This window comes from Meles meles, chromosome 12 (genome assembly GCF_922984935.1).
Source record: "Meles meles chromosome 12, mMelMel3.1 paternal haplotype, whole genome shotgun sequence".
NCBI classification, from domain to species: domain Eukaryota; kingdom Metazoa; phylum Chordata; class Mammalia; order Carnivora; family Mustelidae; genus Meles; species Meles meles.
The window spans coordinates 13,978,835-14,001,947 of record NC_060077.1 but is presented as its reverse complement, the minus strand read 5'-3'; the positions used below and the strand labels follow the sequence as shown (position 1 = coordinate 14,001,947).

The window sequence follows — 23,113 nt, the reverse complement described above, 5'->3', positions numbered from 1 at the left end:
CGGACTCCCCACTGAGTGCGAACTGCCAACACAGGACTCTATCCCAGGACCCGGAGATCGTGACCTGAGCCAAAAATCAAGAGTTGGCTGCTCAACTGACTGAACCGCCCAGGCTCTCCCTGTATCTACAAATCTTAAGGAAGAGGTCTTAGTTAATTTAGTGCAAGGTGCTAAAATAGTTAAGTGACTTCAGTATTTAATCCTTACAACGTTAAGATACTTTTTTCTCGGGGCGCATGGGTGGCTCAGTCGTTAAGCATCTGCCTTCCGCTCAGGTCATGATCCCAGCATCCTGGGATCGAGCCCCGCATTGGGCTCCCTGCTCTGCGGGAAACCTGCTTCTCCCTCTCCACTCCCTCTGCTTGTGTTCCCTCTCTTACTGTGTCTCTCTGTGTCAAATAAATAAATAAAGTCTTCAAAAAGAAAAAAAAAAGATACCTTTTCTCCCTGGGTCTCCCTGAACTCAACTGGGCCTTTCTCTTTGGGGTTTAGGGATGTGTAAAGAAAAGAAGGATGACCCTGGCTTAAAAGATTTGATGACACTGAGTGATCTGAAGTTGGCCATTGGTTTCAAGGGAGCAGGCAGTGCACTGGCTTGAGTCTAGGCCATGCAGGAAACCCTCCACATGTCATAGGTGAACCCGTGGCCTTGATGGTCTTCAGCAGCCTCTTTCCCATCTGCTCTCTGTCTCCTCCACCACCATATCAGTTTACAGTCCATAATGACCATGTAAGGTCTTCAATAAGAGAGTCAGGGCATCTGATGCTTGCTTTTCTGGTCTTTTCATGTGCTTTATATGCTATTAGATAGGTTACCAGCCATTCAGACAAGTGTCCACCATGAAATATTAAGTCCAACATTTTTCTTCAGATTTTTCCTTAAAACCTCATTGATCTTCCATGAGGGCAAGGATCTTTGTAGTTTTTTTTCACTGCCCAAATTTACCCATATGCCTAGACCATTGCCTGGCTCTTAACAGGAGCTCAGTAAATATTTGTTGACTGAACGAAGATCCCAAGTTATTTACATTTTTTTCTCTTTTTAATTTATTATTTATTTTAAAGATTTTGTTTATTTGACAGACAGAGATCAGAAGTAGGCAGAGAGGCAGGCAGCAAGAGAGGAAGGGAAGCAGGCTCCCTGGTTTGCAGAGAGCCTGATGCGGGTCTCGATCCCAGGACCCTAGGATCATGACTCGAGCCAAAGGCAGAGGCTTTAACCCACTGAGCCACCCAGGTGCCCCCTATTTTTAATTTTTTAAAATATTGTTTTATTTTATTTTTTTTCAGTGTTCCCAAATTCATTGTTTATGCACCACACCCAGTGCTCCATGCAATATGTGCCCTCCACAATACCCCCCACCAGGCTCACCTAACCCCCCCACCTCCCTACCCTCCAAAACCTCAGTTTGTTTCTCAGAGTCCACAGTCTCTCATGGTTCATTTCCCCCTCCGATTTCCATTTGGTGTGTCATGATAAAACTGGGATCTTACCAGGGAGGCCGTAAAACATGTTAGAGGAGAAGAAAGCTTTACTGTGGTGTCTCCTGTTCTCCTTCCCCTCAAAATCCTTCCTCTCTTCAGGACTCCTTTGAATGTTGCCTGTTCCTTGCACCCTCCCAAGGTCATACTCACCCCACCCCAGCACATTTTAGCAGTCTTTTTCACTTTTTTAGCACTTTTTGTGCACATCCCTTAGCATGTAAAGTCAGGCAGGGGATCATGAGAAATTCAACTTGGTTTCCTCAAAAGTACTTGCCACACAGTGCATGTTGTTATTAAGAGTAAAGCAGCTTATAAACACTGAAACTTAGATGCTTAAAAGGAGATCGTTTCCTGGTTGGGCCCCTTTTTGAAGATTGTTTTTCAGAAACTCATGTTTGCAGCACCCTGTCAGGAAGAATGGTTCATGTACACAACTGGAATGGATTCTAAGAAACTGACTTGGCTGGCCTGTCTTTGGCAATTATCTGTTTGATTTGAGATAATTTATTGTCTTGTAAAAAAACGAAAAAAACCAAAAACCCTTCACAAATTGAAATGACAGTCTCTTCTAATAGATAGCGAGCGTAAGGGGCTGTTCAGCACCCGCTATAGGCTGGCCAGACCACTGTTTCCCAATCTACTCGTAGTTCATGCTTGCTTTCTTTCTTTTGATCAGGCCTCAGGCCAGATATGACCTCCTCCTCCAGGAGGCCTTCCCTGACTGCTCTGCCTAACGGCCCTGTCTCCTCCACAGCACTTCTGTCATCTGTGTCTCTTGACACACAAGAGGTGTGTCTCTTGACTGTGTCCACACCTCTAAGCTCTGGGCTCTAAAAGGGCATGGACTATGCGGTCTTGCTCTGTCCCCTAGTGAGAACAATGCTTGGGACTAGTGCTGGAGTGGTAGAAACCCATAGAAAGGGGGAGCATAAATAAGTACATTATTTTATTTTTAAACCTCTTTTTTAAAAAATTTATTTGACAAGAGACACAGTGAGAGAGGAAACACAAGCAGGGGGAGTGGGAGAGGGAGAAGCAGGCTCCTTGCTGAGCAAGGAGCTAGATGTGGGACTTGATCCCAGGACCCTGCGATCATAACCTAAGCTGAAGGCAAGCACTTAATGACTGAGCCACCCAGACACCCCTGATTTAATGAAACTCTTTATATACTACTTTCCCCTTACAGGTGAAGAAATTGAGCTCAGAGAGGTCATGTGCCAGCTAAGGTCACAGTCTGCCTACTAAATGGTAGAGCATTTAAGAATGTGGGCTTTCTTTGCCAGTTCATACCAAATATTTAATAAATGCTTAGTGGTTGAATGCTTGAGTTTCTGGTGTAAATATCACGTTTCTGGCAAAATATAACTTCTGTTTTTACCGCAGGGTAGAGATTGCATGGAGTCATCTTGCCTTAGCAGGAAGTTGGGCCAGGTGCTGTCTTTCCCCCTTGCTGTGTTTTCTGTCTCTGCCAGCGAAGGAATGGGTTCACTTGGTGGTCTTGGAGTGAGATGGCAGGGCTGTGCCCCTGAATCTCCTCCTCCTCCCAGCCCGAGTGCAGATCTGTGGCTCCAGGGTCCTGGACTTGTCAGCCTTCCCTGACAACTCTCACCCATGGGAATAGAACCCATCTCCAGGGATCGGGAAGTTGTTTCCTCAAGATACGTGTGGCAGGGGGGCACCTGGGTGGCGCATCGGGCTCTCTGCTCAGTGGGGAGCCTGCCTCCTCCTCTCTCTCTCTGCCTGCCTCTCTGCCTACTTGTGATCTCTGTCTGTCTAATAAACATTAAAAAAAAAAAAAAAAGAAATGTTTGGCAAGGGGTGGGGGAAAGAATGAAATCAGGCCTGTGTTGTGAACTTGGGGAAAGGGAATTTTTTCCCCACTTGCTTTGACTTTCCAGTCTTAATTGCCAGTAAAGATTAAATCCTACCGGCTCACTGAGTTTCGACAGAATTGAAAATGATAGTGATGGGCTGAGTCCTTTTTTTTAAGTTTTATTGATTTAAGTGACCTCTACACCTAACATGGGGCTCACACTCATGACCCTGAGATCAAGAGTCCATGCGCTTCTAACTGAGCCAGGCAGGTGCCCAAATGGGTCAAGTACTTGTGGCCTCCTTGCTTTAAAAAAAAAAAAAAAAAAAAAGACTAGAAGGACAGACGTACAGAATATCTTAGAAGAGCCATGAGTGCTCCTGTTGCTTGGGCTTTCTCCAGTTTATTTTCTTTCAAGTTATGAGTTGTCTGCTTGCGTATGAGATTGAGTCTTTTCTTTTTTTTTCTTTTTTTAAAGATTTTATTCGTTTATTTGACAGACAGAGATCACAGAGGGCAGAGAGGCAGGCAGAGAGAGAGGGAGAAGCAGAAAGCCCGATGTGGGGCTTGATCCCAGCACCCTGGGATCATGACCTGAGCTGAAGGCAGAGGCTTTAACCCACTGAGCCACCCAGGTGCCCCAAGAGATTGAGTCTTTTCTGATCCTTTCTTCTCTTTGCAGTTGTAGCTACGGTAGAAAGAACAACGTCCAGTGAGAAAGCATCAAACACACCGTCCTCTGAGGCACAAGAGGAGTTTGTGGACGACTTTCGCGTCGGGGAGAGAGTTTGGGTGAATGGGAATAAGCCTGGATTCATCCAGTTTCTGGGAGAAACCCAGTTTGCCCCAGGCCAGTGGGCTGGGATTGTTTTAGATGAACCCATAGGCAAGAATGATGGTTCTGTGGCAGGAGTTCGGTATTTCCAGTGTGAGCCTCTAAAAGGCATTTTCACCCGCCCTTCGAAGCTGACAAGGAAGGTGCAGGAAGAAGATGAGGCTAACGGCCTGCAGACAACGCCTGCTTCCAGAACGACTTCGCCTCTGTCCACCTCCGCAGCCAGCATGATGACCCCCTCCCCAGTAGCCCCTTCAAATATCCCCCATAAATCAGCCCAGCCAACAACAAAGGAACCTTCAGCTACATCTCAGATCAGCAACCTTACAAAAACTGCCAGTGAATCTATCTCCAACCTCTCAGAGGCCGGTTCCATCAAGAAAGGAGAGAGAGAGCTCAAAATTGGAGACAGAGTATTGGTGAGTCTAGAAACCTTCTGAGGTCATTGTGTTGAACTGACAAGTGGTTGAAATGCACACAGACTCGGAGTCTGTTCTAGAAGGACCATTCATTAATAGAGAAATTACCCAGCTTTTCTAGTGTTTGGTTTATGTGTGAACATGGAACAAACTAGAAGCTGACTCTATGGTTTGAGCGTAGTTATGAGCATAAGTTTGTAATGATTGGTTCTGATTCTGCCGACCAGTTTAGCCAAAGGAACATTGAGTTTATTACTTGTAACTATTTCTTAACAAAACAAGCTCAGGAGTGGACTAGGGTGCCTTTATAAAAAGGTTTTTTCCCCTTGATTTGTAGTTTTTGCTGTAAGGATGGTGTGTGGGCTTGTATAAGATCCTGCTTCCTGAGGTGTCTTGAAAAACTCAGGCATCATAGGAAGTTATTTCAGAATTTCTGTGCCTTTGAATTAATCTCCGGTTTCTTTTCTTTTAAGGTCTGGGAATTGTCTGCTTGAGATCTAGGAAGAGGAAGGAAGTGTATAGTAGTTTCTATTTACTAATAAGCAAGAAACAATGTATAAAGTCAGTGCTGTGACTAGTGATTTTATTCTTTGATTGATTGACTGACTTTTAAAAGATTTTATTTATTTATTTGACAGAGAGAGAGAGACACAGCGAGAGAGAGAACACAAGCAGGGGGAGTGGGAGAGGGAGAAGCAGGTTCCCCGCTGAGCAGGGAGCCCAAGGTGGCTCGATCCCAGGACCCTGGGATCAGCACCTGAGCCAAAGGCAGTTGCTTAACCGACTGAGCCACCCAGGTGCCCGGTTTGTTCTTTGTTTTGAACAAAAGGCCAGAGCTGACCCCCCAGTTCTGCCTTTGTGACCTCAGCAGGTTCTTTTTAACTTCGAGGTTCCTCATCTCTAAGAATGAGATGATACTGGTACTAACCTCCCAGCATCACTGAAGGATTACATTAGACAAAATTCATATGCATATAAAATTCTTAGCAATGCCTGGGAAATAGCGAACACTCAGGCAACTCTGTCTCTCCCTGATGGAAATTTGAAGCTTTACTATTTTACTCTTCCCACACTTCAGTCAGTTCAGTGTAGGGCCTGAAGTCGGGCAGCATTCTCTGACCTGGTGCTCTGCCTTTCCTTGTATCTGTTCAGCAGCTGTAAATTCCTCCAGGCCTGGCAGCTTCCAGGAATGCCGCAGGAGGACGAGAAGAACTCTTAGCCCTTAGTGTACCAGTGTCTCGTGGAACATTTCCATGGTGCTCTGGAGCAGCCTTGGGGAACTGAGGAGGAGACGGAGGCTCGGGGGAGTGGGGTCACCAGTCCAAGGGTTCCCAACCCAAAGACGGGTGGACCTGTCCTTTAAACTGTGGTCTTTTTACTCCAGGGCCTTTTGTGGAGAGCTGATGATTGATAGTGTAGTTGTAAAATTGTAAGTGTTTTTGATGACTGTTGTCCTACGGATAAGGAAGCTTAAGCCCAGAGAAATGAAGTGACTATCTAATCACGTAGTGAGTTCTCAGCAGATTTTAGAATTAGAACCCAAAACTTCTGCCTCCCAGGCCCAGAGCACCTCCATGTGTTGAGGAGGTCTCACATATCTTTGGGGGTCCACTAATACTTCTTACCGTCACGGGGTTCCTTCTGGATCCCTTAGTTTCAAGGTCAGTAGGTTCCCTCTTCAGTTAAAATCATCATGAATTTCAAAGGTTGATGCATTAGAACTTAAAGCATTTTTAAGATAGCATTTCTGTGGGATGGAGCTCAACCTGTATCTTGTTTGTTTAGCTGATGTTCACTGATGTACCAGCTTTGAATATGGTACAGCTGCTCTTTTGTGGCAACAAAGACTTTTTGGTGCCCTTTCTTTTCTTTTTTTTTTTAATTTTTTATTTCTTATTTTTTATAAACATATAATGTATCTTTATCCCCAGGGGTACAGGTCTGCGAATCGCCAGGTTTACACACCCCACAGCACATACTCTCCCCAATGTCCACAATCCCACTCCCCCTCTTTTCTTTTTTAAGGATCTTTTTATTTTTATTTTATTTTTTTTAAAGATTTTATTTATTTATTTGACAGAGAGATCACAAGGAGACAGAGAGGCAGGCAGAGAGAGAGAGAGAGAGAGAGGGAAGCAGGCTCCCTGCTGAGCAGAGAGCCCGATGTGGGACTCGATCCCAGGACCCCGAGATCATGACCTGAGCCGAAGGCAGCAGCTTAACCCACTGAGCCACCCAGGCGCCCCAGGATCTTTTTATTTTTAAGTAATCTCTAGACCAATCGTGGGATTTGAACTCAGTACCCAAGATGGAGAGTCATGATGCTAACTTTTTTTTCTTCTTTGCTGTATAGACATTGCTACCATGAATCTTCTAAAATTTTTTCTGGGTATATATCTTACTTTTGTAGGATAACTTCATAGAGGTGGAATTACTAGGTTAAAGGGCATAGACAGATTCTAAGTCTTATGGCCCATACTTACCTAGTGAGCTTTGGTTAAATCAGAAACCCATGACCTCAGCACAGGACCACCTTGTAGATGAGACTGCAGCGTGTATGCAGTGCTGTCCTAAGTGCTTCTCTGTGAAGGACCTCTTTCCCATTCAAGAAAGCACGGGGCACACTTTCTTTTTTTCTTTTTATAAAGATTTTATTTATTTATTTGACAGAGAGAGATCACAAGTAGAGAGGCAGGCAGAGAGAGAGAGGGAAGCAGGCTTGCTGCTGAGCAGAGAGCCCGATGTGGGACTCAATCCCAGGACCCTGAGATCATGACCTGAGCCGAAGGCAGCGGCTTAACCCACTGAGCCACCCAGGTGCCCCTACGGGGCACACTTTCAAAACAAGAAACTCTCCCTTTCCTCCGGCGAGTGTGACAAACAGGTGATTGAAATACTGGTCCAGGGGCATACTGCTTGGCTGCTAAGACAGCCGGAATGACATGGTCAGCTTGGTTTAACTGACAACCAAAGGCTTCCAGGAGGCTGTCATTATTAAAGTGGACCTGAAGGATAGGAATTGGTCTGGCAGCAGAAAGTGGTGGTGGGGAGACAGAGCCTTCTCGCTGAGGGAAGAAAGACTCCCTGAGACGGGAAGGCTTTGGCGTGTTTGGGGAAAAGGCCAGTGTCCTTCCCCAGACGCAGTGAGTGTGGTAGGAGGTGAGCCTGGTTAATGATGGTGGGGTCTGCAGGGACAAGTGCCATGTGGCCTACAAGGACAGGCTGTTCTCATTAAGAACAACGAGAGTGATGTTGGATTTGTAGCTTGGGAACACCACTCTGGCTGCTTTGTAAGAATGGATTGGGTAAGAACGGGTTGGAGGTGACCATTCTTTGAGGAGGTTGGAAGTTGGAGGAGATCTCAGAGGTCAGCCTGGAGGAGTGTTGGGTCTCAGAAAGATTTTGTTTATTTTCTTTTTTTCAAGATGGCAGGGTTTGGGGTATTTATATCCTAACTAAACTGAGCTAGACTCAGGGAACAGGTTAAAGATACAGTAAAGAGGGGAGTCAGTGGTGGATGAGGTTCCAGGAAGGTGGTGGCACCCCCCAGCTCACCCAGGGGATCACTTGGCCTTTGATTAAGAGAGGGAGACTTCCTGCAGTTCTATGGGAAGAAGGAAGGAGAATGTGCAGGTGCTGTTTGGCTCATAGAGACTTGAATGGTGTATTTCTAGGAAAATTTTAATGACCTGTCCAAAACTAGTGTACTTGGAACAGAATTTCATTTGAATCTGTAAGAATCTGAAGTCATATGAGTGTGTTATCAGAAGCGATAAAATGATTTACTGCCTTTGGTTAGTATTTCTGGGAGAAATTACAGGAGTACCTTAGAACCACAACATTTTAGAGCTGGAAAGAATCTTTTGAGATCACCAAATGCCTCTTTTTGCTTATAATACTGAAGCCCAGCAGCACCTGGGTGGCTCAGTTAAGTATCTGCCTTTGCCTCAGGTCATGATCCTGGGATCCTGGGATCAAACCAAACCCCATATCGGCTCCCTGCTCAGCGGGGAGCCTGCTTCTCCCTGTCCCTCTGCTGCTGCTGCTGCTGCTCTCTCTCTCTGTCAAATAAATAAATTTTAAAAATCTAAAAAAAAAAAAAATCCATATATACATATATATAAAATACTGAAATATAGATGTATATTATATATACACACGTATGTGTATGTATGTATGTGTGTTTCTATGTATGTATATGTGTGTGTATATATGTATGTGTATTTGTTTATAGTATACTGAAGGCCAGAGAAGGAACAGGACTTGCCTTAGGTTGTATAGGTGTGTGATAAATGTGTTCATGTCTCATTGTGTCCCCACACCCCAGTTCAGATGTTCTTTTCTCCTTTAACATGCTGCCTTGCTTAATAGAAATCTTTGATTTAGAAATAGGAAACATTTTTACTTCAAGATTAATTTATTAAGGAAATTAGGTTTGGAAATCTAAAATACTTGATCTGGAATTTTCCTAATTAAAGAAAAATGCTGTTGATTACCAAAATCCCAGTGAAACTAAGATCATTAGATCCCTGTTATGTGAGGTTTGGTCTAGAATTTTCCCAGTCCTACCCATAGGGCCCGCTCATGGCTCTTGTCATGCTGAACTAGTGCAGAGGAGAGGGAGGTGAGCTTGCCTTCTCCAAACCTTCGCCCCATGTAACTTTGATTCTTCCCCCCATTGCAGGAGGAGTGAGCAGGTAGGTTTCTGCATTGGGTGCGATGTTCAGCCAGATGAGCTGTGTGAGAGTCAGGCAGAAGCTCTGGAGCTGACTGAATCAGGCACGTGTGTCTCAGGAAGGCAGTTAGGGCTTGCAGAAGCTCCCCCTTGTCACCTCTCCCCCGCACCTTATGCTCACAGTCACCAGTGGAACGAATTAGCCACAGAGTAAGCTGTTCTGATTTGGGTTTAGTATCTGGAGGCTCGAGGAGGGACCTCAGAGCTGCTTGTAGCAAACCCATCTGTGTCTTTGCCATGTCTCTCTGGCCTCTCTGTGCTCCCATCTGTCCTCATGAGTACCGCATGCGTCTCACTGGAGGTTGCTTTCTGCTGTGGTTTGCTGGACTCTCAGAAACATACCTCTTTGCAGACTGGGAATCTCTGGGGTAACTAATTGCCCTGGTTGTTTTTCAGACGGTCTTGCTGCGTTTTTAAGGTATATTTGATTATTCAAGGAGGCTACCGACTTCCAGCTGTTGTGTTTCAACACAACTGTGTGTTTTATGCTGAATTCTTAGCTTATAACTGTATATGGGGAGACGTTTCAGCATTTTATTTTTGAAACGACAAGCTTTATTTTCTTACAAGCTGCTCCCAGAGCTCTTACACTAAGAATCTTGCAGTGTAGATCTGTAGGTCTTTCGGATACTGTGAAAGAGGGAAAAGTCTTCCTGAGAGTCAAAGAAGAGCTTTATTCATAAGGTTTTTTGTGTATGTGCTCGAACCTTAAAAGAACTACAGTTCATGCAGTGCGTACTTCCTTCTTGTGTCTTTCTTGATTTGTTCAGTTATGTTTGTGAGATTTATCTGTACTTACTTAAAACATGCCCATAGCGGGGCCATTTAGTGTAAACACTTCATAATATACTTATGTAGATTTGAGGCATTTCTATACTAGTAAATACAACTCTATTTATTTTTAAAGATTTATTTATTTGAAAGAGAGAGAGCACAAGAGTGGGGAGGGTCAGAGGGAGAAGCAGACTCCCTGCTTACTAGGGAGCAGGATGTGGATCCTGGGACTCCAGAATCACGACCTGAGCTGAAGGCAGTGGCTTAACTGACTGAGCCACCCAGGTGCCCCAGTACAACTCTGTTTAAAAAAAAAAATTTTTTTTTGACAGACTGAGATCACAAGTAGGCAGAGAGGCCATCAGAGAGAGAGGGGGAAGCAGACTCCCCGCTGAGCAGAGAGCCCGATGAGGGACTCGATCCCAGGACCCTAAGATCATGACCTGAGCCGAAGGCAGAGGCTTAACCCACTGAACTACCCAGGCGCCCTGCCCCAGTGATTTTAAATAAATATATACAGTTAGGCAGTCACTGTAATTCAGTTTTAGAATATTTCTCTCACCGTAAGAAGTTCCCTCTTACCATTTGACTAGGCATGTCTACTCCACCTCCATCCCCAGGCAATCACTGATCTTCTTTCTGGCATACACCTTTGCTGGATATTTTGTCTAAATGCCATTGTGTAGAGGTTTTTTTGTGTCTGGCTTCCATATAAATTTTGTTTTAAGGCTCACCGTGTTGCAGTTCATTGGTTCTCATGACTAAAATACTCTGTTTTATGGATCTATATTTTATTTATCCATTCACTATTTACTTAAATTTTTGTTAAAGGGATTCATGCTCCTAGTTCAAAATATTCTGATTTTGGTACTTACAAGTTTGTATGAAAGAGTTAGTAGTTCTGTGCCCACATTACCCCCTGCTCTACCCATCCACCCTTTTCTTCCTGGGAAGAGAAGATGGATTTCAAGAGTTAACATGCAAGTCAGGCATAACTTTTTCTTCTTTTAGCCATTGTCTTCATAATTATGTCATCTTTACCTGTTTGTTCTCAGGCGAGTTAGAGTTTATGAGTCTGTTCTACATCATCTGTGCTCGTCATGTTAATTTTCTAAGAGCATTTATTAACTGTCATCTGTTACAAATTGATGGCATAAAGGGAGTAAAGAAACCACAACGTTTGTTTAGCCTAGAGAACCTGTAACAGCTGTATTGAACACCCTCCAGTCCATTCAGGAAATATGTCAATTGTCTCCTCTGTGCCAGACCTTGCTATAGACCTCTCGATGCTATAGATTTGCAGTGACCAAAACCAACACACTGCTATCTAATAGGGCTTCCCATCACGTTCAGATAAAAATCTGACTTCCTTCCTGGGACCCGCAGGGCCCACATGCTCTGCGCCCTGCCCACCCTCTCGGAGCTCCCCTTCCTCCACACGTCTCCCTGCCTTACCCCACTCAGCTACCCTGGCTCCTGTGCTGTTTCCTAAACCCTAGACTCATCTGCACCTTGGGATTTGCTGTTTCTTCTGCTTGGAATGTTCTACCCCTGTGTCTCAGCATGCTTGATGCCTTGTAATCAGGCATTGGAGCCTTGGCTCAAAGGTTACCTCCTCAGGGACCCTTTCCCTGTCACCTGCGCAGACAGTGTGACATCACCCTATTTTGTTTTGTTTCCTAGCCCTCTACACTACTTAAAACGTTCTTCTCAGTTATTTACTTGTTTATTGTCCATTTTCCCCTGACTAGAATTTAGGCTCCGTGAAGGTCTAGAAACTTTGTATGGCATTCATGTTCATCTCCCCAGCACTTAGGATAGTGCCTGCCAGCCTAATAGGTACTCCTAAAGATTGTTAAAGAGCTAGAGGTTTTAGGTATAGCTGCCACATACCTTCGAAAGGGAGAAGTAAAATTGTAAGGTATGATAAGAGGTAAAAACAGGGCAGGAAGGTTTTACCCTTCTCTGTGGGAGACTTGCTTGGAGGAACCAACCCAAAAGGGGTTGGGTCTCTAGTTGAGGTAATAGAAAATACCTATGCTGGCACCTTCATTTCACAGCTGATTGAATTTTCAGCCAGAGCTTAATCTGTACTTGGTAAGTATCAATTAGCCATATTTACCTTTTTATAAATAAGCAGCTTGGGGCACCTGGGTGGCTCAGTCTGTTCGGCGGCCAACTCTTGGTTTCAGTTCAAGGTCCTGCACAGGGCTTGGTGCTCAGCAGGAAGTCTGCTTGAAAGTCCCTCTCTCTCCCTCTCCATCTGTGTCTCCCACTGCTTGCTCGCTCCCTCTCTCTCTCTCAAATAAATCTTAAAAAAAAAAAAAAAAAAAAGGTGCTTCACTTAGAACAGAGCAAGTCCACAAAGGTTTGCTGCTCACATATTCCTGTGAGACAGTCCATTGTTAGCACTCACTGGACACTTGATAGCTTTGTAAACTGAGGCACAGGGAGATTACATGGTTTGTTTGGGATTGATCATAAAAAGATGGGGGGAGTTCAGAGAGCATTAAGTGTTTCCACTTTCCTGTCTGTGTCCCGCTCGTTAGCCAGCAGAATTTGTCATTGTTCCTATTTGTACAGGAGTTTGCAAGAAGGCATTTGTCTGTTCCTGCAGCATTTTGTCATCTTAAAGCACTTACTACTCTTCAGTGGAATTACTTGTACCGGTTTCTCTCTCCACTGATGGCCAACACTGTTTTCTGTTTATATTTGTGTCTCAAAGACCCAAGCATTCAAGAAATAAGTATCGAATGAGTGGATGAGAACTTAGAAATCTGAGATTTTCTAAAGCATGATGACTGGCTTCGTTTTCCTTTAGTTGAGTTTCTAGTTTAAATTAATTTTGTCTCCAGTAGTGACTTCTAATTTTGACTTAGACTGACCACAGTTGAGAAGTTAATATGCTCATATCTTGAGAGTAAAGATAGGAAATTGTAGTTATTTGTGTTTGCCATGGATCTAGTTTTTTGTTTTTATGTTGAATTTTTTTTTTTCTCTAAGAATCTTGATATCATCCCCTAACATGTAGATTTTGAAAATTGGGTCTTAAACCTAATGAAGCTGCACATACTAAAATACTGTGGATTCTCTAAAGCACTTGAGAAGTAAAACTAACTTTATGCAATCATGTATAAATGCCTAGGGAAAAAATGTAACCCTAGAGTGATTAAGCAGAAAAGCATTTGAGTGATTTTAACTTCATGTGACTTCCTGTCTCTGTTGAAGATATTTTGAGCAACCACTGATGATATTTTACAGGAAGAGGGAAAGCATATTGTCTGTCATATGAGTCAAAAGTTCAAATTTCAGGGGCGCCTGGGTGGCTCAGTGGGTTAAAGCCTCTGCCTTCGGCTCAGGTCATGATCCCAGGGTCCTGGGATCGAGCCCCACATCGGGCTCTCTGCTTGGCAGGGAGCCTGCTTCCCTTCCCCTCTCTCTGCCTGCCTCTCTGCCTACTTGTGATCTCTGTCAAGTAAATAAATTTTAAAAATCTTAAAAAAAAAAAAAGAGTTCAAAGTTCAGTGGGAGAAAAAGTATAGAAAACCACCCATTCTAGGAACCAGTAGTCATATATTTCAAATAAATTTTGTGGCATGGTATTTTTTTCTTCAGGGTAAATATATATTTTATTTGTTGCATTTAGAGAAATAATTGCTTATCTACTATTTGTGGTATTTTTAACTTTCTTTTAAAAGATTTTTTAAAAATTTATTTGACACAGAAAGACAAAAGAGAGGGAACACAAGCAGGGGGGAGTGGAAGAAGGAGAAGCACGCCCCCTGCTGAGCAGGGAGCCCAAAGTCGGGCTTGATCCCAGGACCCTGGGATCATGACCTGAGCTGAAGGCAGGTGCTTAACGACTGAGCCACCCAGGCGCCCCTATTTTTAACTTCTTAAAATTTTTATCCTTTTATAGTAAATAACATTTATTTTCCATAAATTCATTTGGAGGGAAGGAGAAAAGTCAGTTTCCCCTGTCTAATAATGGTCATTCTGAAAGAGTCTCCATTCATTCCATGGAATTGGATAGGTTGCTTGATCAGAAGATTTTGTACTTTTAATTCATAAAGAGGACTTCCTTTGAAGAAAGCGGTCAAGGGCGCCTGGTTGGCTCTGACGGTTAAGCCCATGTCCAGCTCCCTGCTCGGCAGAGTCTGCTTCTCCCTCTTCCTCTGCCTTTTGCTCCCTGCTCATGCTCTGTCTCTGTCTCTTTGTATCTCAAATAAAGAAAGAAAATCTTAAAAAAAGAAGAAGAAGAGAGTGGTCGGAGGGCGAGTCTTTGACAGCAGCTTCGCTGGTGCATTTCCTAAGTGAAGCTTTTCCCACGTGGGCCACACAGATAGGGTGTCTCTCCTTGTGGATTTTGCCGGGTAGGATTCAGAGCCCTCTGGTGTGAAAACTCTTCCTGCCCTGTGTACAGGGATAAGGTTTCAGGCCTGTGTGGACTCTGATGTGAACAATGAAACCTCTTTCTGACTAAAGGCTTTTCCACACCGATCACATCTGTAGGGCTTCTCACCACTGTGAAATGATTCCTGAAGCTTCTCTGTCCAGTGTGGAGTTTTTCATGAATGGCCCGACTCCCTCGTTGACTGAAGTTTCTCCCACACTCCTTGCCCTGGTGGGGCTTCTTCCCCGTGTGTATTCACTGATGTTTAACAGGATTGCCTTCGGCCCTGAAGCTGCTCCTACAGTCGGTACACTCAGCGGGCCTTTGGCCAGCGTGGATTCTTTCACGCAAGGTTAGATTGCCTTTTTGCCTGCAGGATTTCCCCATATTCCTGATACTCAATATCCTCTCTGTCTGACTCCAGGTGACTCTTTCTGTGGTGTCCTAGAATCTGGGGATTTTTATTCCGGCTTCTTTCTTCTGAAAGAATTCTGAAAATCCCAGCTCGGGGATCCTGTGACCTCGAAGTGGTCCTGTTTGTGGTGGGCTTCAGTTGTCACACTGAAATACGCTATATTCTGGGCACCTCTTCCGTGACGGGCCAGCAGGGTAGCTGCCGGAAATCCAAATGCATCCATGCCTGCCAGAGGCCTCTCATAGGCTGCTTCCCTGGGCTCTTGTTGAACGCCACAGCCGCGTGGACCGGCAGACAGACCCCGCCGGGCTGCTTGTGGTATCTTTTTAAATAAAGCTTCTGAATGAGGCCTGTGGTTTGCTTGGATTATGTACTGACCACAGCCTGTTACGCCTCTTGGAAAAACAGTTGTCATGACGGTAGCTTAGACTGACCCCCAAAGAACTCCACAGATCCCCTGAGATCATATTATCTTTACTGATCCGTGCTCTGTTCATGGGATGCTGGGTAGCCGGCAGCTCCGAGTGGTGTGGTGCAGGGGGTGGAGAAAACTGAGGTCGGCTTCTATAGGAGACCGTAGAACTAGTACTCCCGTTAGTGTGGGCAAACTGGCTGCCAGCAGAATGTGACTCTTACACTGTCAGGCACTGAAGTAGTTTCTTGTGGATTATTTTCCTTAACCCTCACAATAGTCCCCAAATTGTCACCATTTTACTTATGAGGAAACTGAGCTTTGGAAATTAAGCAACTTGGCTAATCAACAAGGCTGGCGTTTGAACTTACCCACTTCAGAGCCACACTCTGTGTCCATATCTTCTCCTTCACTTGCTTCTGAGACGTCAAATTCAGCCTCAGCCACAGGTGATGTTTTCCTTTGGTCAGTTTATGTGGAAAAGCTGCCTTTTCTGTGTAGGTTCCAAAGGAGAAAGTCACCTGTCATTTATCCAGCAAATGTTTGTTGAGTTTTTGCTGGGCTGGGCTGGGCATTGTGGGTCACGGTGCCGGACACAACAGGGCTCCTGCCATGGAGTCTTCTCGAACTCCATCTTGCCTCAGTGACGCCTGTCATGACACCAGGGCGTTTCTGTAATGTCCTTGCTCTGCCTGCCCTCTGTCACCCTTCCTGAGCCTTTCCTACATGGAGCACCTTAAGCCATCTGCCTTGGTTCCTTAAATCAGTTTCACAAAAAGTTTCCCTTTTAGAGAAAAAGAACGAAGGCTTGAGGTCTTAACTTCTTTCCATCTTCAACAAAGGGTTAAAACTGGAAAGAAATGTGTCATCCCAGATTCATTGAAAGCTGTATTCATAGAAAATTTAGAAACGAGTGCCTTTAGTATTAAAAAGCAAGACAAAAATAAACTTCATGTTAGTCTTAAGAACCTAGGAAAAAGGGATGCCCAACTGGCTCAGTTGGTGGAGAGTGTGACTCTTGATCTCATACTCATGAGTTCAGGCCCCACCTCAAATGAAAGATTCTTTTTTTTTTAAAGATTTTACTTATTTATTTGAGAGAGAGAGAATGAGAGAGCAGGAGACTCGGAGAGAGGTTGGGGGAGAAGCAGACTCCCCACTGAGCAGGGAGCCTGTTGCCAGACTTGATCACTGGGACTCCAGGATCATGACCCAAGCCGAAGACAATTGCCCAACCAACTGAACAATCCAGGTGTGCCTCAAATGAAAATTTTTTAAAAATTTAAAAAGAAACTAGGAAAGCAAGAACAATAAACCAAAAGGAAGCAGGAAAAAGGAAATAGGATAAAATGCGATCAAGACAATAGAGAACATCAAAAACGGAAGAAAAAAAAAACTAAAAGGCTGGTTTAGGATCAATAAAATAAATTACCTTCCCATTGTAATCTACTTTTAACACAGTCCCATTGATCTTGTTTTAGAATTAGCCTACTTAGGTGTCGGGGTGCCTGGGTGGCTCAGTGGGTTAAAGCCTCTGCCTTCGGCTCTGGTCATGATCCCAGGGTCCTGGGATCGAGCCCGCGTCTGGCTCTCTGCTCAGCAGGGAGCCTGCTTCCTCCTCCTCTCTCTCTCTGCCTACTTGTGATCTCTGTCAAATAAATAAATAAAATCTTAAAAAAAAAAAAAACTACTTAAGCGTCTGTCAGTCGGGACTGACTGAATAAACTGGAACGCGTCCGTACGGTAGAATGACAGCAGTTGCAAATACAAAGAAGGAAGTTGTCTGTGTTCTGCAAGGTGCACCCCAGCGGATATAAAACACCGCTTTTGTGTGAAAATAAAAAGGAGAAATAAGCATACACACTAGTGCTTGCTTTCATCCGCATGTAGTACTGCTGGGAGGAGGTGTGCATCGCCTGTCAGGAACAGTCCTTCCCTTCCCTGCGTGGTGGGAGGAGGCGAGTGGGACTAGAGTTCAGTGAGGGAGACGTCCTCCCTTGAGGCTTGCTCCTTTATGTTATTTATTTATTTATTTTAAGAGATTTATTTATTTGAGAGAGAGGGAGTGTGCGTGCATGTACAGGGTGGGGGGTGAGGTTGGGAGGGGTGGGAGGGAAGGGGCGGGGGGGGTCTTTTTTTTTTTTAAGATTTTATTTATTTATTTGACAGCAAGCACAAGTAGGGAGTGCAGCAGGGAGAGGGAGAAGCAGGCTCCTTGCTGAGCGGGAACTGGATGTGGGTGGGGCTCTATCTCAAGACCCTGGGATCACAACCCCGAGCGGAAGATAGACGCTTAACCACTGGACTGAGCCACCCAGACGCCCAGGGAGGGAGGGAGTCTTTTAAGCAGACTCCGGGCTGAGCCCAAGCCTCAGAGAGGGCTTGGTCTCCAGACCCTGAGGTCGGACCTGAGCCCAAACCAAGAGTCAGATGCTTAACTGACTGCTCCACCCAGACGTCCTCAGTGCATATTTGCATTAAAATTTTTGGAACCATGAAAATGTATTGGCTATTCAAGAATTAATTTTTTAAAAAGACTTTATTTGAAAGAGACAGAAAATGAGCAGCAGGGAGGGGCAGAGGAAGAGGAAGATATAGACTCCCCGCTGAGCAGGGAGCCCAGTATAGGACTTGATGCTAGGACTTCAGGATCATGACCTGAGCTGAAGGAAGAAGATTGACCTTCTGAGCACCCAGGCACCCCTATTCAAGAATTAATTTAAGTTTGTCATGGATAAAGAGGGTTTTTTGTTTTGTTTTATTTTTTTTTGTTTTTGTTGTTGTTTTTTTTAATCAGTAAGAAAAAGGAACTTTTTCCTGATACTTCTTCTCAAAGGAAAAGTGAGGGAAGTGCCTACTGTGATAGCCCCCTGCTGCGGGACCCTAGCCCGCCTCCAGAGCACGTCAGGGAGAGTGGCCACAAGTGTTGAGAATACAACATAATAAATACAAAGCATTTATTTTTTGCTTATAATGTTCTTACATTCCTGTAGTGACTGCTCTTGGTCATGGGGGAGGGCAAATTTCTAAAGCAGCAGTTAGGAAAAAGAGCTTAGAAAAAAGGAGGAAAACGAGGACTCTGCAGGAGCCATACGGGACACCAGCACTCGCTGGGGGGACAGACTGTGAAGCGGCGGAAATTCTAATGCCTCTAATGCACGTATTGTGCCTTACACAATGCCTGTAATGTAATGTATTGTAGCACAAATACTGAACTTTCAAACCTGTAGAAAGACTCACACACATCAGTGTGTTCTTGTGTGTTTGCCCGTGGCAAAATGAGTGTTTGGAATAGAAAAGTAATGGCAAAGGAAGGAATAATTCATAAATGCTAGTGGGTAGTTTTGGAGATAATGTTTGCATAGTACATCAAACAATGGCTGGGACAAAGAGTTACACCTTCAAAAAGACAACTTTGTTCATGGGAAGTAAAGTGTGAGGAATAGTAATCTTAGCAGTCGTGAGGAGATGGCCTCCCAATAGAAAACATCCGTAGAGTCAAATTATTTTAAAGAATTTTCATTTTCATGCAGTGTGCACTTAGGCCAAAAGCAGACGTGTGCGCATGTGCGGATATCCATCCTGTGTGTGTTGTTGCTTTCCGTGGATGAAGATGTAAAGGATGAGGACACAGAGCAGCCGGTACAGTGTAGGGAGAATGGATGAATTCTGTTTTCTTCAACGGATGTATGGGTTTTATTTTTGTAGCCAATACTTATTTTGAAGCAGGAGAATCCCTCTGGAGTAATAAAGTATTTTCTAAGGAGGTGGCTGATTAATTGGGCGGACAGCCCAGCCACCCCATAGTAGCTAGGCTGTTTCATTACTGGGATTTATCGGATCACACTGGTAATGTGTCACCCTGGTACACTTCACCAGTCTTTGGAGGAAACTCTTTTAAGAGCTGAAGAGAAGGTAACGAGAAGAAGCTGTCGTGGGGGGACGCCTGGGTGGCTCAGTTGGTTAAGCAGCTGCCTTCAGCTCAGGTCATGATCTCAGCGTCCTGGGATCTAGTCCCACATCGGGCTCCTTGCTCGGCGGGGAGCCTGCTTCTGCCTCTGCCTGCCACTCTGTCTGCTTGTGCTCACTCTCGCTCCTCCCTCTCTCTGACAAATAAATAAGATCTTAAAAAAAAAAAAAGAAGCTGTCGTGGGGAAATGTGGAGCCCTGCGCTTGATTATCCATTGTAACTGCAAAAGGTTAAGATCTGGGATTATGTCCATCTCTTTATTTTTACCTTGTCTTTTTCCAGGTTGGTGGCACCAAGGCCGGTGTCGTCCGGTTTCTTGGGGAGACAGACTTTGCCAAGGGGGAATGGTGTGGTGTGGAGTTGGATGAGCCTCTTGGGAAGAACGATGGGGCAGTTGCTGGAACCAGGTTTGTCTGGAGCTGGAATCTCTTCTCCCTCCTGCGTGTAAAGGTGCTCAAGCAGATTTCACCAAGAGCTGCATTTTAAAATGTTATGTATTTATTTATTTTTAAGATTTTATTTGACAGAGAGAGACAAGGAGAGAGGGAACACAAGCAGGGGGAGTGGGAGAGGGAGCAGCAGACTTCCTGCTGAGCAAGGAGCCTTGATGTGGGACTTAATCCCAGGACTCTGGGATCTTGACCTGAGCTGAAGGCAGATGCTAAATGACTGAGCCAGCCAGGCGCTCCAAGAGATGCATTTTTTTTTTTTAAAGATTTTTTTTGTTTGAGAGAAAGAGAGCCAGAGGGAAAGAAAGTCTTTTTTTTTTTTTTTTTTTAAAGATTTTATTTATTTATTTGACAGACAGAGATCACAAGTAGGCAGAGAGAGGAGGAAGCAGGCTTCCCGCTGAGCAGAGAGCCCAATGCAGGGCTTGATCCCAGGACCCTGAGATCATGACCTGAGTTGAAGGCAGAGGCTTAAACCCACTGAGCCACCCAGGTGCCCTGGGAGAGAAAGTCTTAAGCAGACTCCTCACTGAGCACAGAGCCTGAGGTGGGGCTTGATCCCACGACCCTGAAATCAAGACCTGAATGGAATCCAGGAGTCAGCACTTATCTGACTGAGCCACCCAGGTGTGCCCCAAGAGCTGCATTTCTATTTCTTAAGACTCATCTGCTGGGTTTTTTCCCCCCACTAGAATTGGAGCTGTTCTTTTGACTTTCTCTTTTACTAATACATGTATTGTGTCTGAGTAGATTCTGAGCAAGCATTCAATTTATTTTTAAGACTTTTATTTTTATTTTTTTAAAAGATTTTATTTACTTATATGACAGACAGAGATCACAAGTAGGCAGAGAGGCAGGCAGAGAGAGAGAGAGACGGAGAGCAGGCTCCTCGCTGAGCAGAGAGCCCAATGCGGGGCTCTATCCCAGGACCCTGAGATCATGACCCAAGCCGAAGGCAGAGGCTCAACCCATGAGCCACCCAGGTGCCCCAAGACTTTTTTTTTAGAGCAACTTTAGTTTCACAGCAAAATTGAGAGGAAGATACGGAGAGTTCCTGTGTGCCCCTGCCCCCTGCTCCCCACCTCCCCCACCCCACCCCCCATTTTCAGCCTCCTGCACCCTGGTGGTGCGTTTGTTACAACTGATGAACCCACATGGACCCATCACTGTCTGGACCCCTCTGCTGTAAGTTTGTCAGACAGTAGCAATATTCAGTCCCTTTGCACCTGAGGAGCACTTCAGTAGTAGCTGGTAATTCTGTCTCTGTGTATCATACTGTTACTCGTTAGTGTGTTTTCTAAAAGTTGTAGAGGTTATCAGCCTACATACATGTGAACGCTGTATGCTGCTTGACTGCCCCGGTTTGCTGGTAGTACTCAGAGCAAACCCGTCATAAGTGATGACCAAAAAAACGATGCTTTTATTTATAGTTGTTATTTCTTGTAATTAAGTTTTTTGTCACTGCTTTTATTGTTATTCTCTAAAGGTATTTTCAGTGCCAACCCAAATATGGCTTGTTTGCCCCTGTCCACAAAGTGACCAAGATTGGCTTCCCTTCCACTACACCAGCCAAAGCCAAGGCCGCTGCCGTGAGGCGAGTGATGGCGACCACCCCCGCCAGCCTGAAGCGCAGCCCTTCTGCCTCGTCTCTCAGCTCCATGAGCTCGGTGGCCTCCTCCGTGAGCAGCAAGCCCAGCCGGACAGGATTAGTAAGCCTCCCTGTTCTCACTGCATGCTTCTGCGTCCAGGCGATGAGCGCCTGCTGCTGGCGAACCTGCTTTGCTTTCAGAGCTATTAACTGCCTTGAACCGAATGTTCACTGTAGCTGGTGGAGGCCTGTTCTAGGTTTCACACAACAGAGCTTTAGCAAGAAGTCAAATTTGGAAGTAGAATTTTGAACATCGCTTTCAGAGTCTTAAGGCCCCAAGATGTACCAGTTCTTGCTGAGCCTGTCCTGTAGTAACTATTGTTGAGTCTCACATATGGGATGATTTCTCTTTTTTTGAAATTATTTCGGGCACAAGAACGGCAGGAAAGTTGGAGGGGTCCTTTTCCTCAATGACCTCGGTCTCTCTGACGTCAAACAATTTGAGGAACTAAAGTGTTTTGAGAAAAGGCATGTTCTTAGAATTTCGGTAGTATGCTAATCGAATCTAACCCACTGAAAGCGGTTAATGTGTGGAGTGTTCCTGACTTGGGCCAGAGGACACAGAGGGGAACCAGCGGGACATGAAGGGATGCTAGGAAAAGCCATGTCTTGTCTCCTCTCTCCATCTCCTCCTCTCCCTTCCACTTCCTCTCTCCCCCTTTCCCCCATTTAGATCCATAAAAATAGAATAGTCAGAATTAAAATAGGCAACATACTGTTAATATGGTATTTTAATAGGGTCAGAAAATGACTTCTTGTCTCTTCTCCTGCCAGTCAATTTATTTACTTGAAGTGAGGCAAATAGTGTGCAGGTTTGTAGAACTGCACTGCACTGGTAAACTGAGGACAGGAAGGAGAATGGTAAGTGGTGCAGTTGGTCAGAGTGAAGCTGCTGCCCCTGTCTGGCTTCTCTTCTGTGGTCCTTGGGTCCTCTGGGAAGGGAAAGGGGAGGGGTCTTTCCTTCAGTGCAAGGGGAGGGATCCGTACTTCTCTGGCAGCCAGCTGGACTTTCTCTTAGGTTTTGGTAAAATACCCGCTCAGACTTTTTCATTTTGCATATGAAAAGAAAGTACATCTTCAACAGAAAAGTCACAAATGGACTTCAACAAGAAAAGCTTGACAAGAACAATGACATAGAAGGGAAGCCACCCTCCTCTCTGGACAGAGCCTCGTTCAGCAAACTCATGTGGACAGCTAGTCTACTTTGCTAATCCCTGAGCAAGTCCATGGAGGTGTTTTCTCTGGAATAGGAATTCTTTCTAGAGTAACTTTTATTCTTTTGTAATTACAAGTGTCCATCTCTTTGGAAGACAAGCAAGCCCTCCCCTGTTTCCCCCAGTCTCTCCTCTTTTCAGACCAGTTCTCATTCATCTTAGCTCACCTCCCTCAGTGAAGAAGAGTGACAAAAGAGAAAGGAGTCTTCCTACCTTCTGAAACAGCTGTTTTTGTAGATCTTTATAGAGGGTCGCTATGGTTTCTAAACCAAAAATCACCATAAAAGGATATGCCAAAGATACAGAAAGTGTAACTTCCTAGAAATATATCTCCACAGCGTAACCCCTTGCATGTATATGAAAATATCTAACGATTCTTTAGTGCAAGATGGTTCTCTGGAAATATTGACACAGAGGGGCCCAGACCCTCTGCCTAGCACCCACTGACCTATTACTTTATTGTAGTGCCCCAGGCCAACAGAAATAGCTAGCAGTCCTGTCTGTTAAGCAGCTAAGTGCACAGTTTAATATTTATGTTCCAGCAATTTAGT

At 44.8% G+C, this 23,113-nt stretch overlaps 1 protein-coding gene across 3 annotated transcripts in view; it reads left to right on the top strand.

Annotated features, from left to right (window-relative positions):
• The window catches only part of CLIP1 (CAP-Gly domain containing linker protein 1), a 122,272-nt gene that overhangs the window by 35,882 nt on the left and 63,277 nt on the right, over positions 1-23,113 (top strand). For all 3 annotated transcript variants that reach the window (XM_046024180.1, XM_046024181.1, XM_046024178.1), the window contains exons 3-5: positions 3,981-4,552; positions 19,534-19,658; positions 21,187-21,409. In XM_046024180.1, coding sequence (XP_045880136.1) covers positions 3,981-4,552; positions 19,534-19,658; positions 21,187-21,409 — 920 coding nt within the window. The remainder of the gene's footprint in view (positions 1-3,980; positions 4,553-19,533; positions 19,659-21,186; positions 21,410-23,113) is intronic.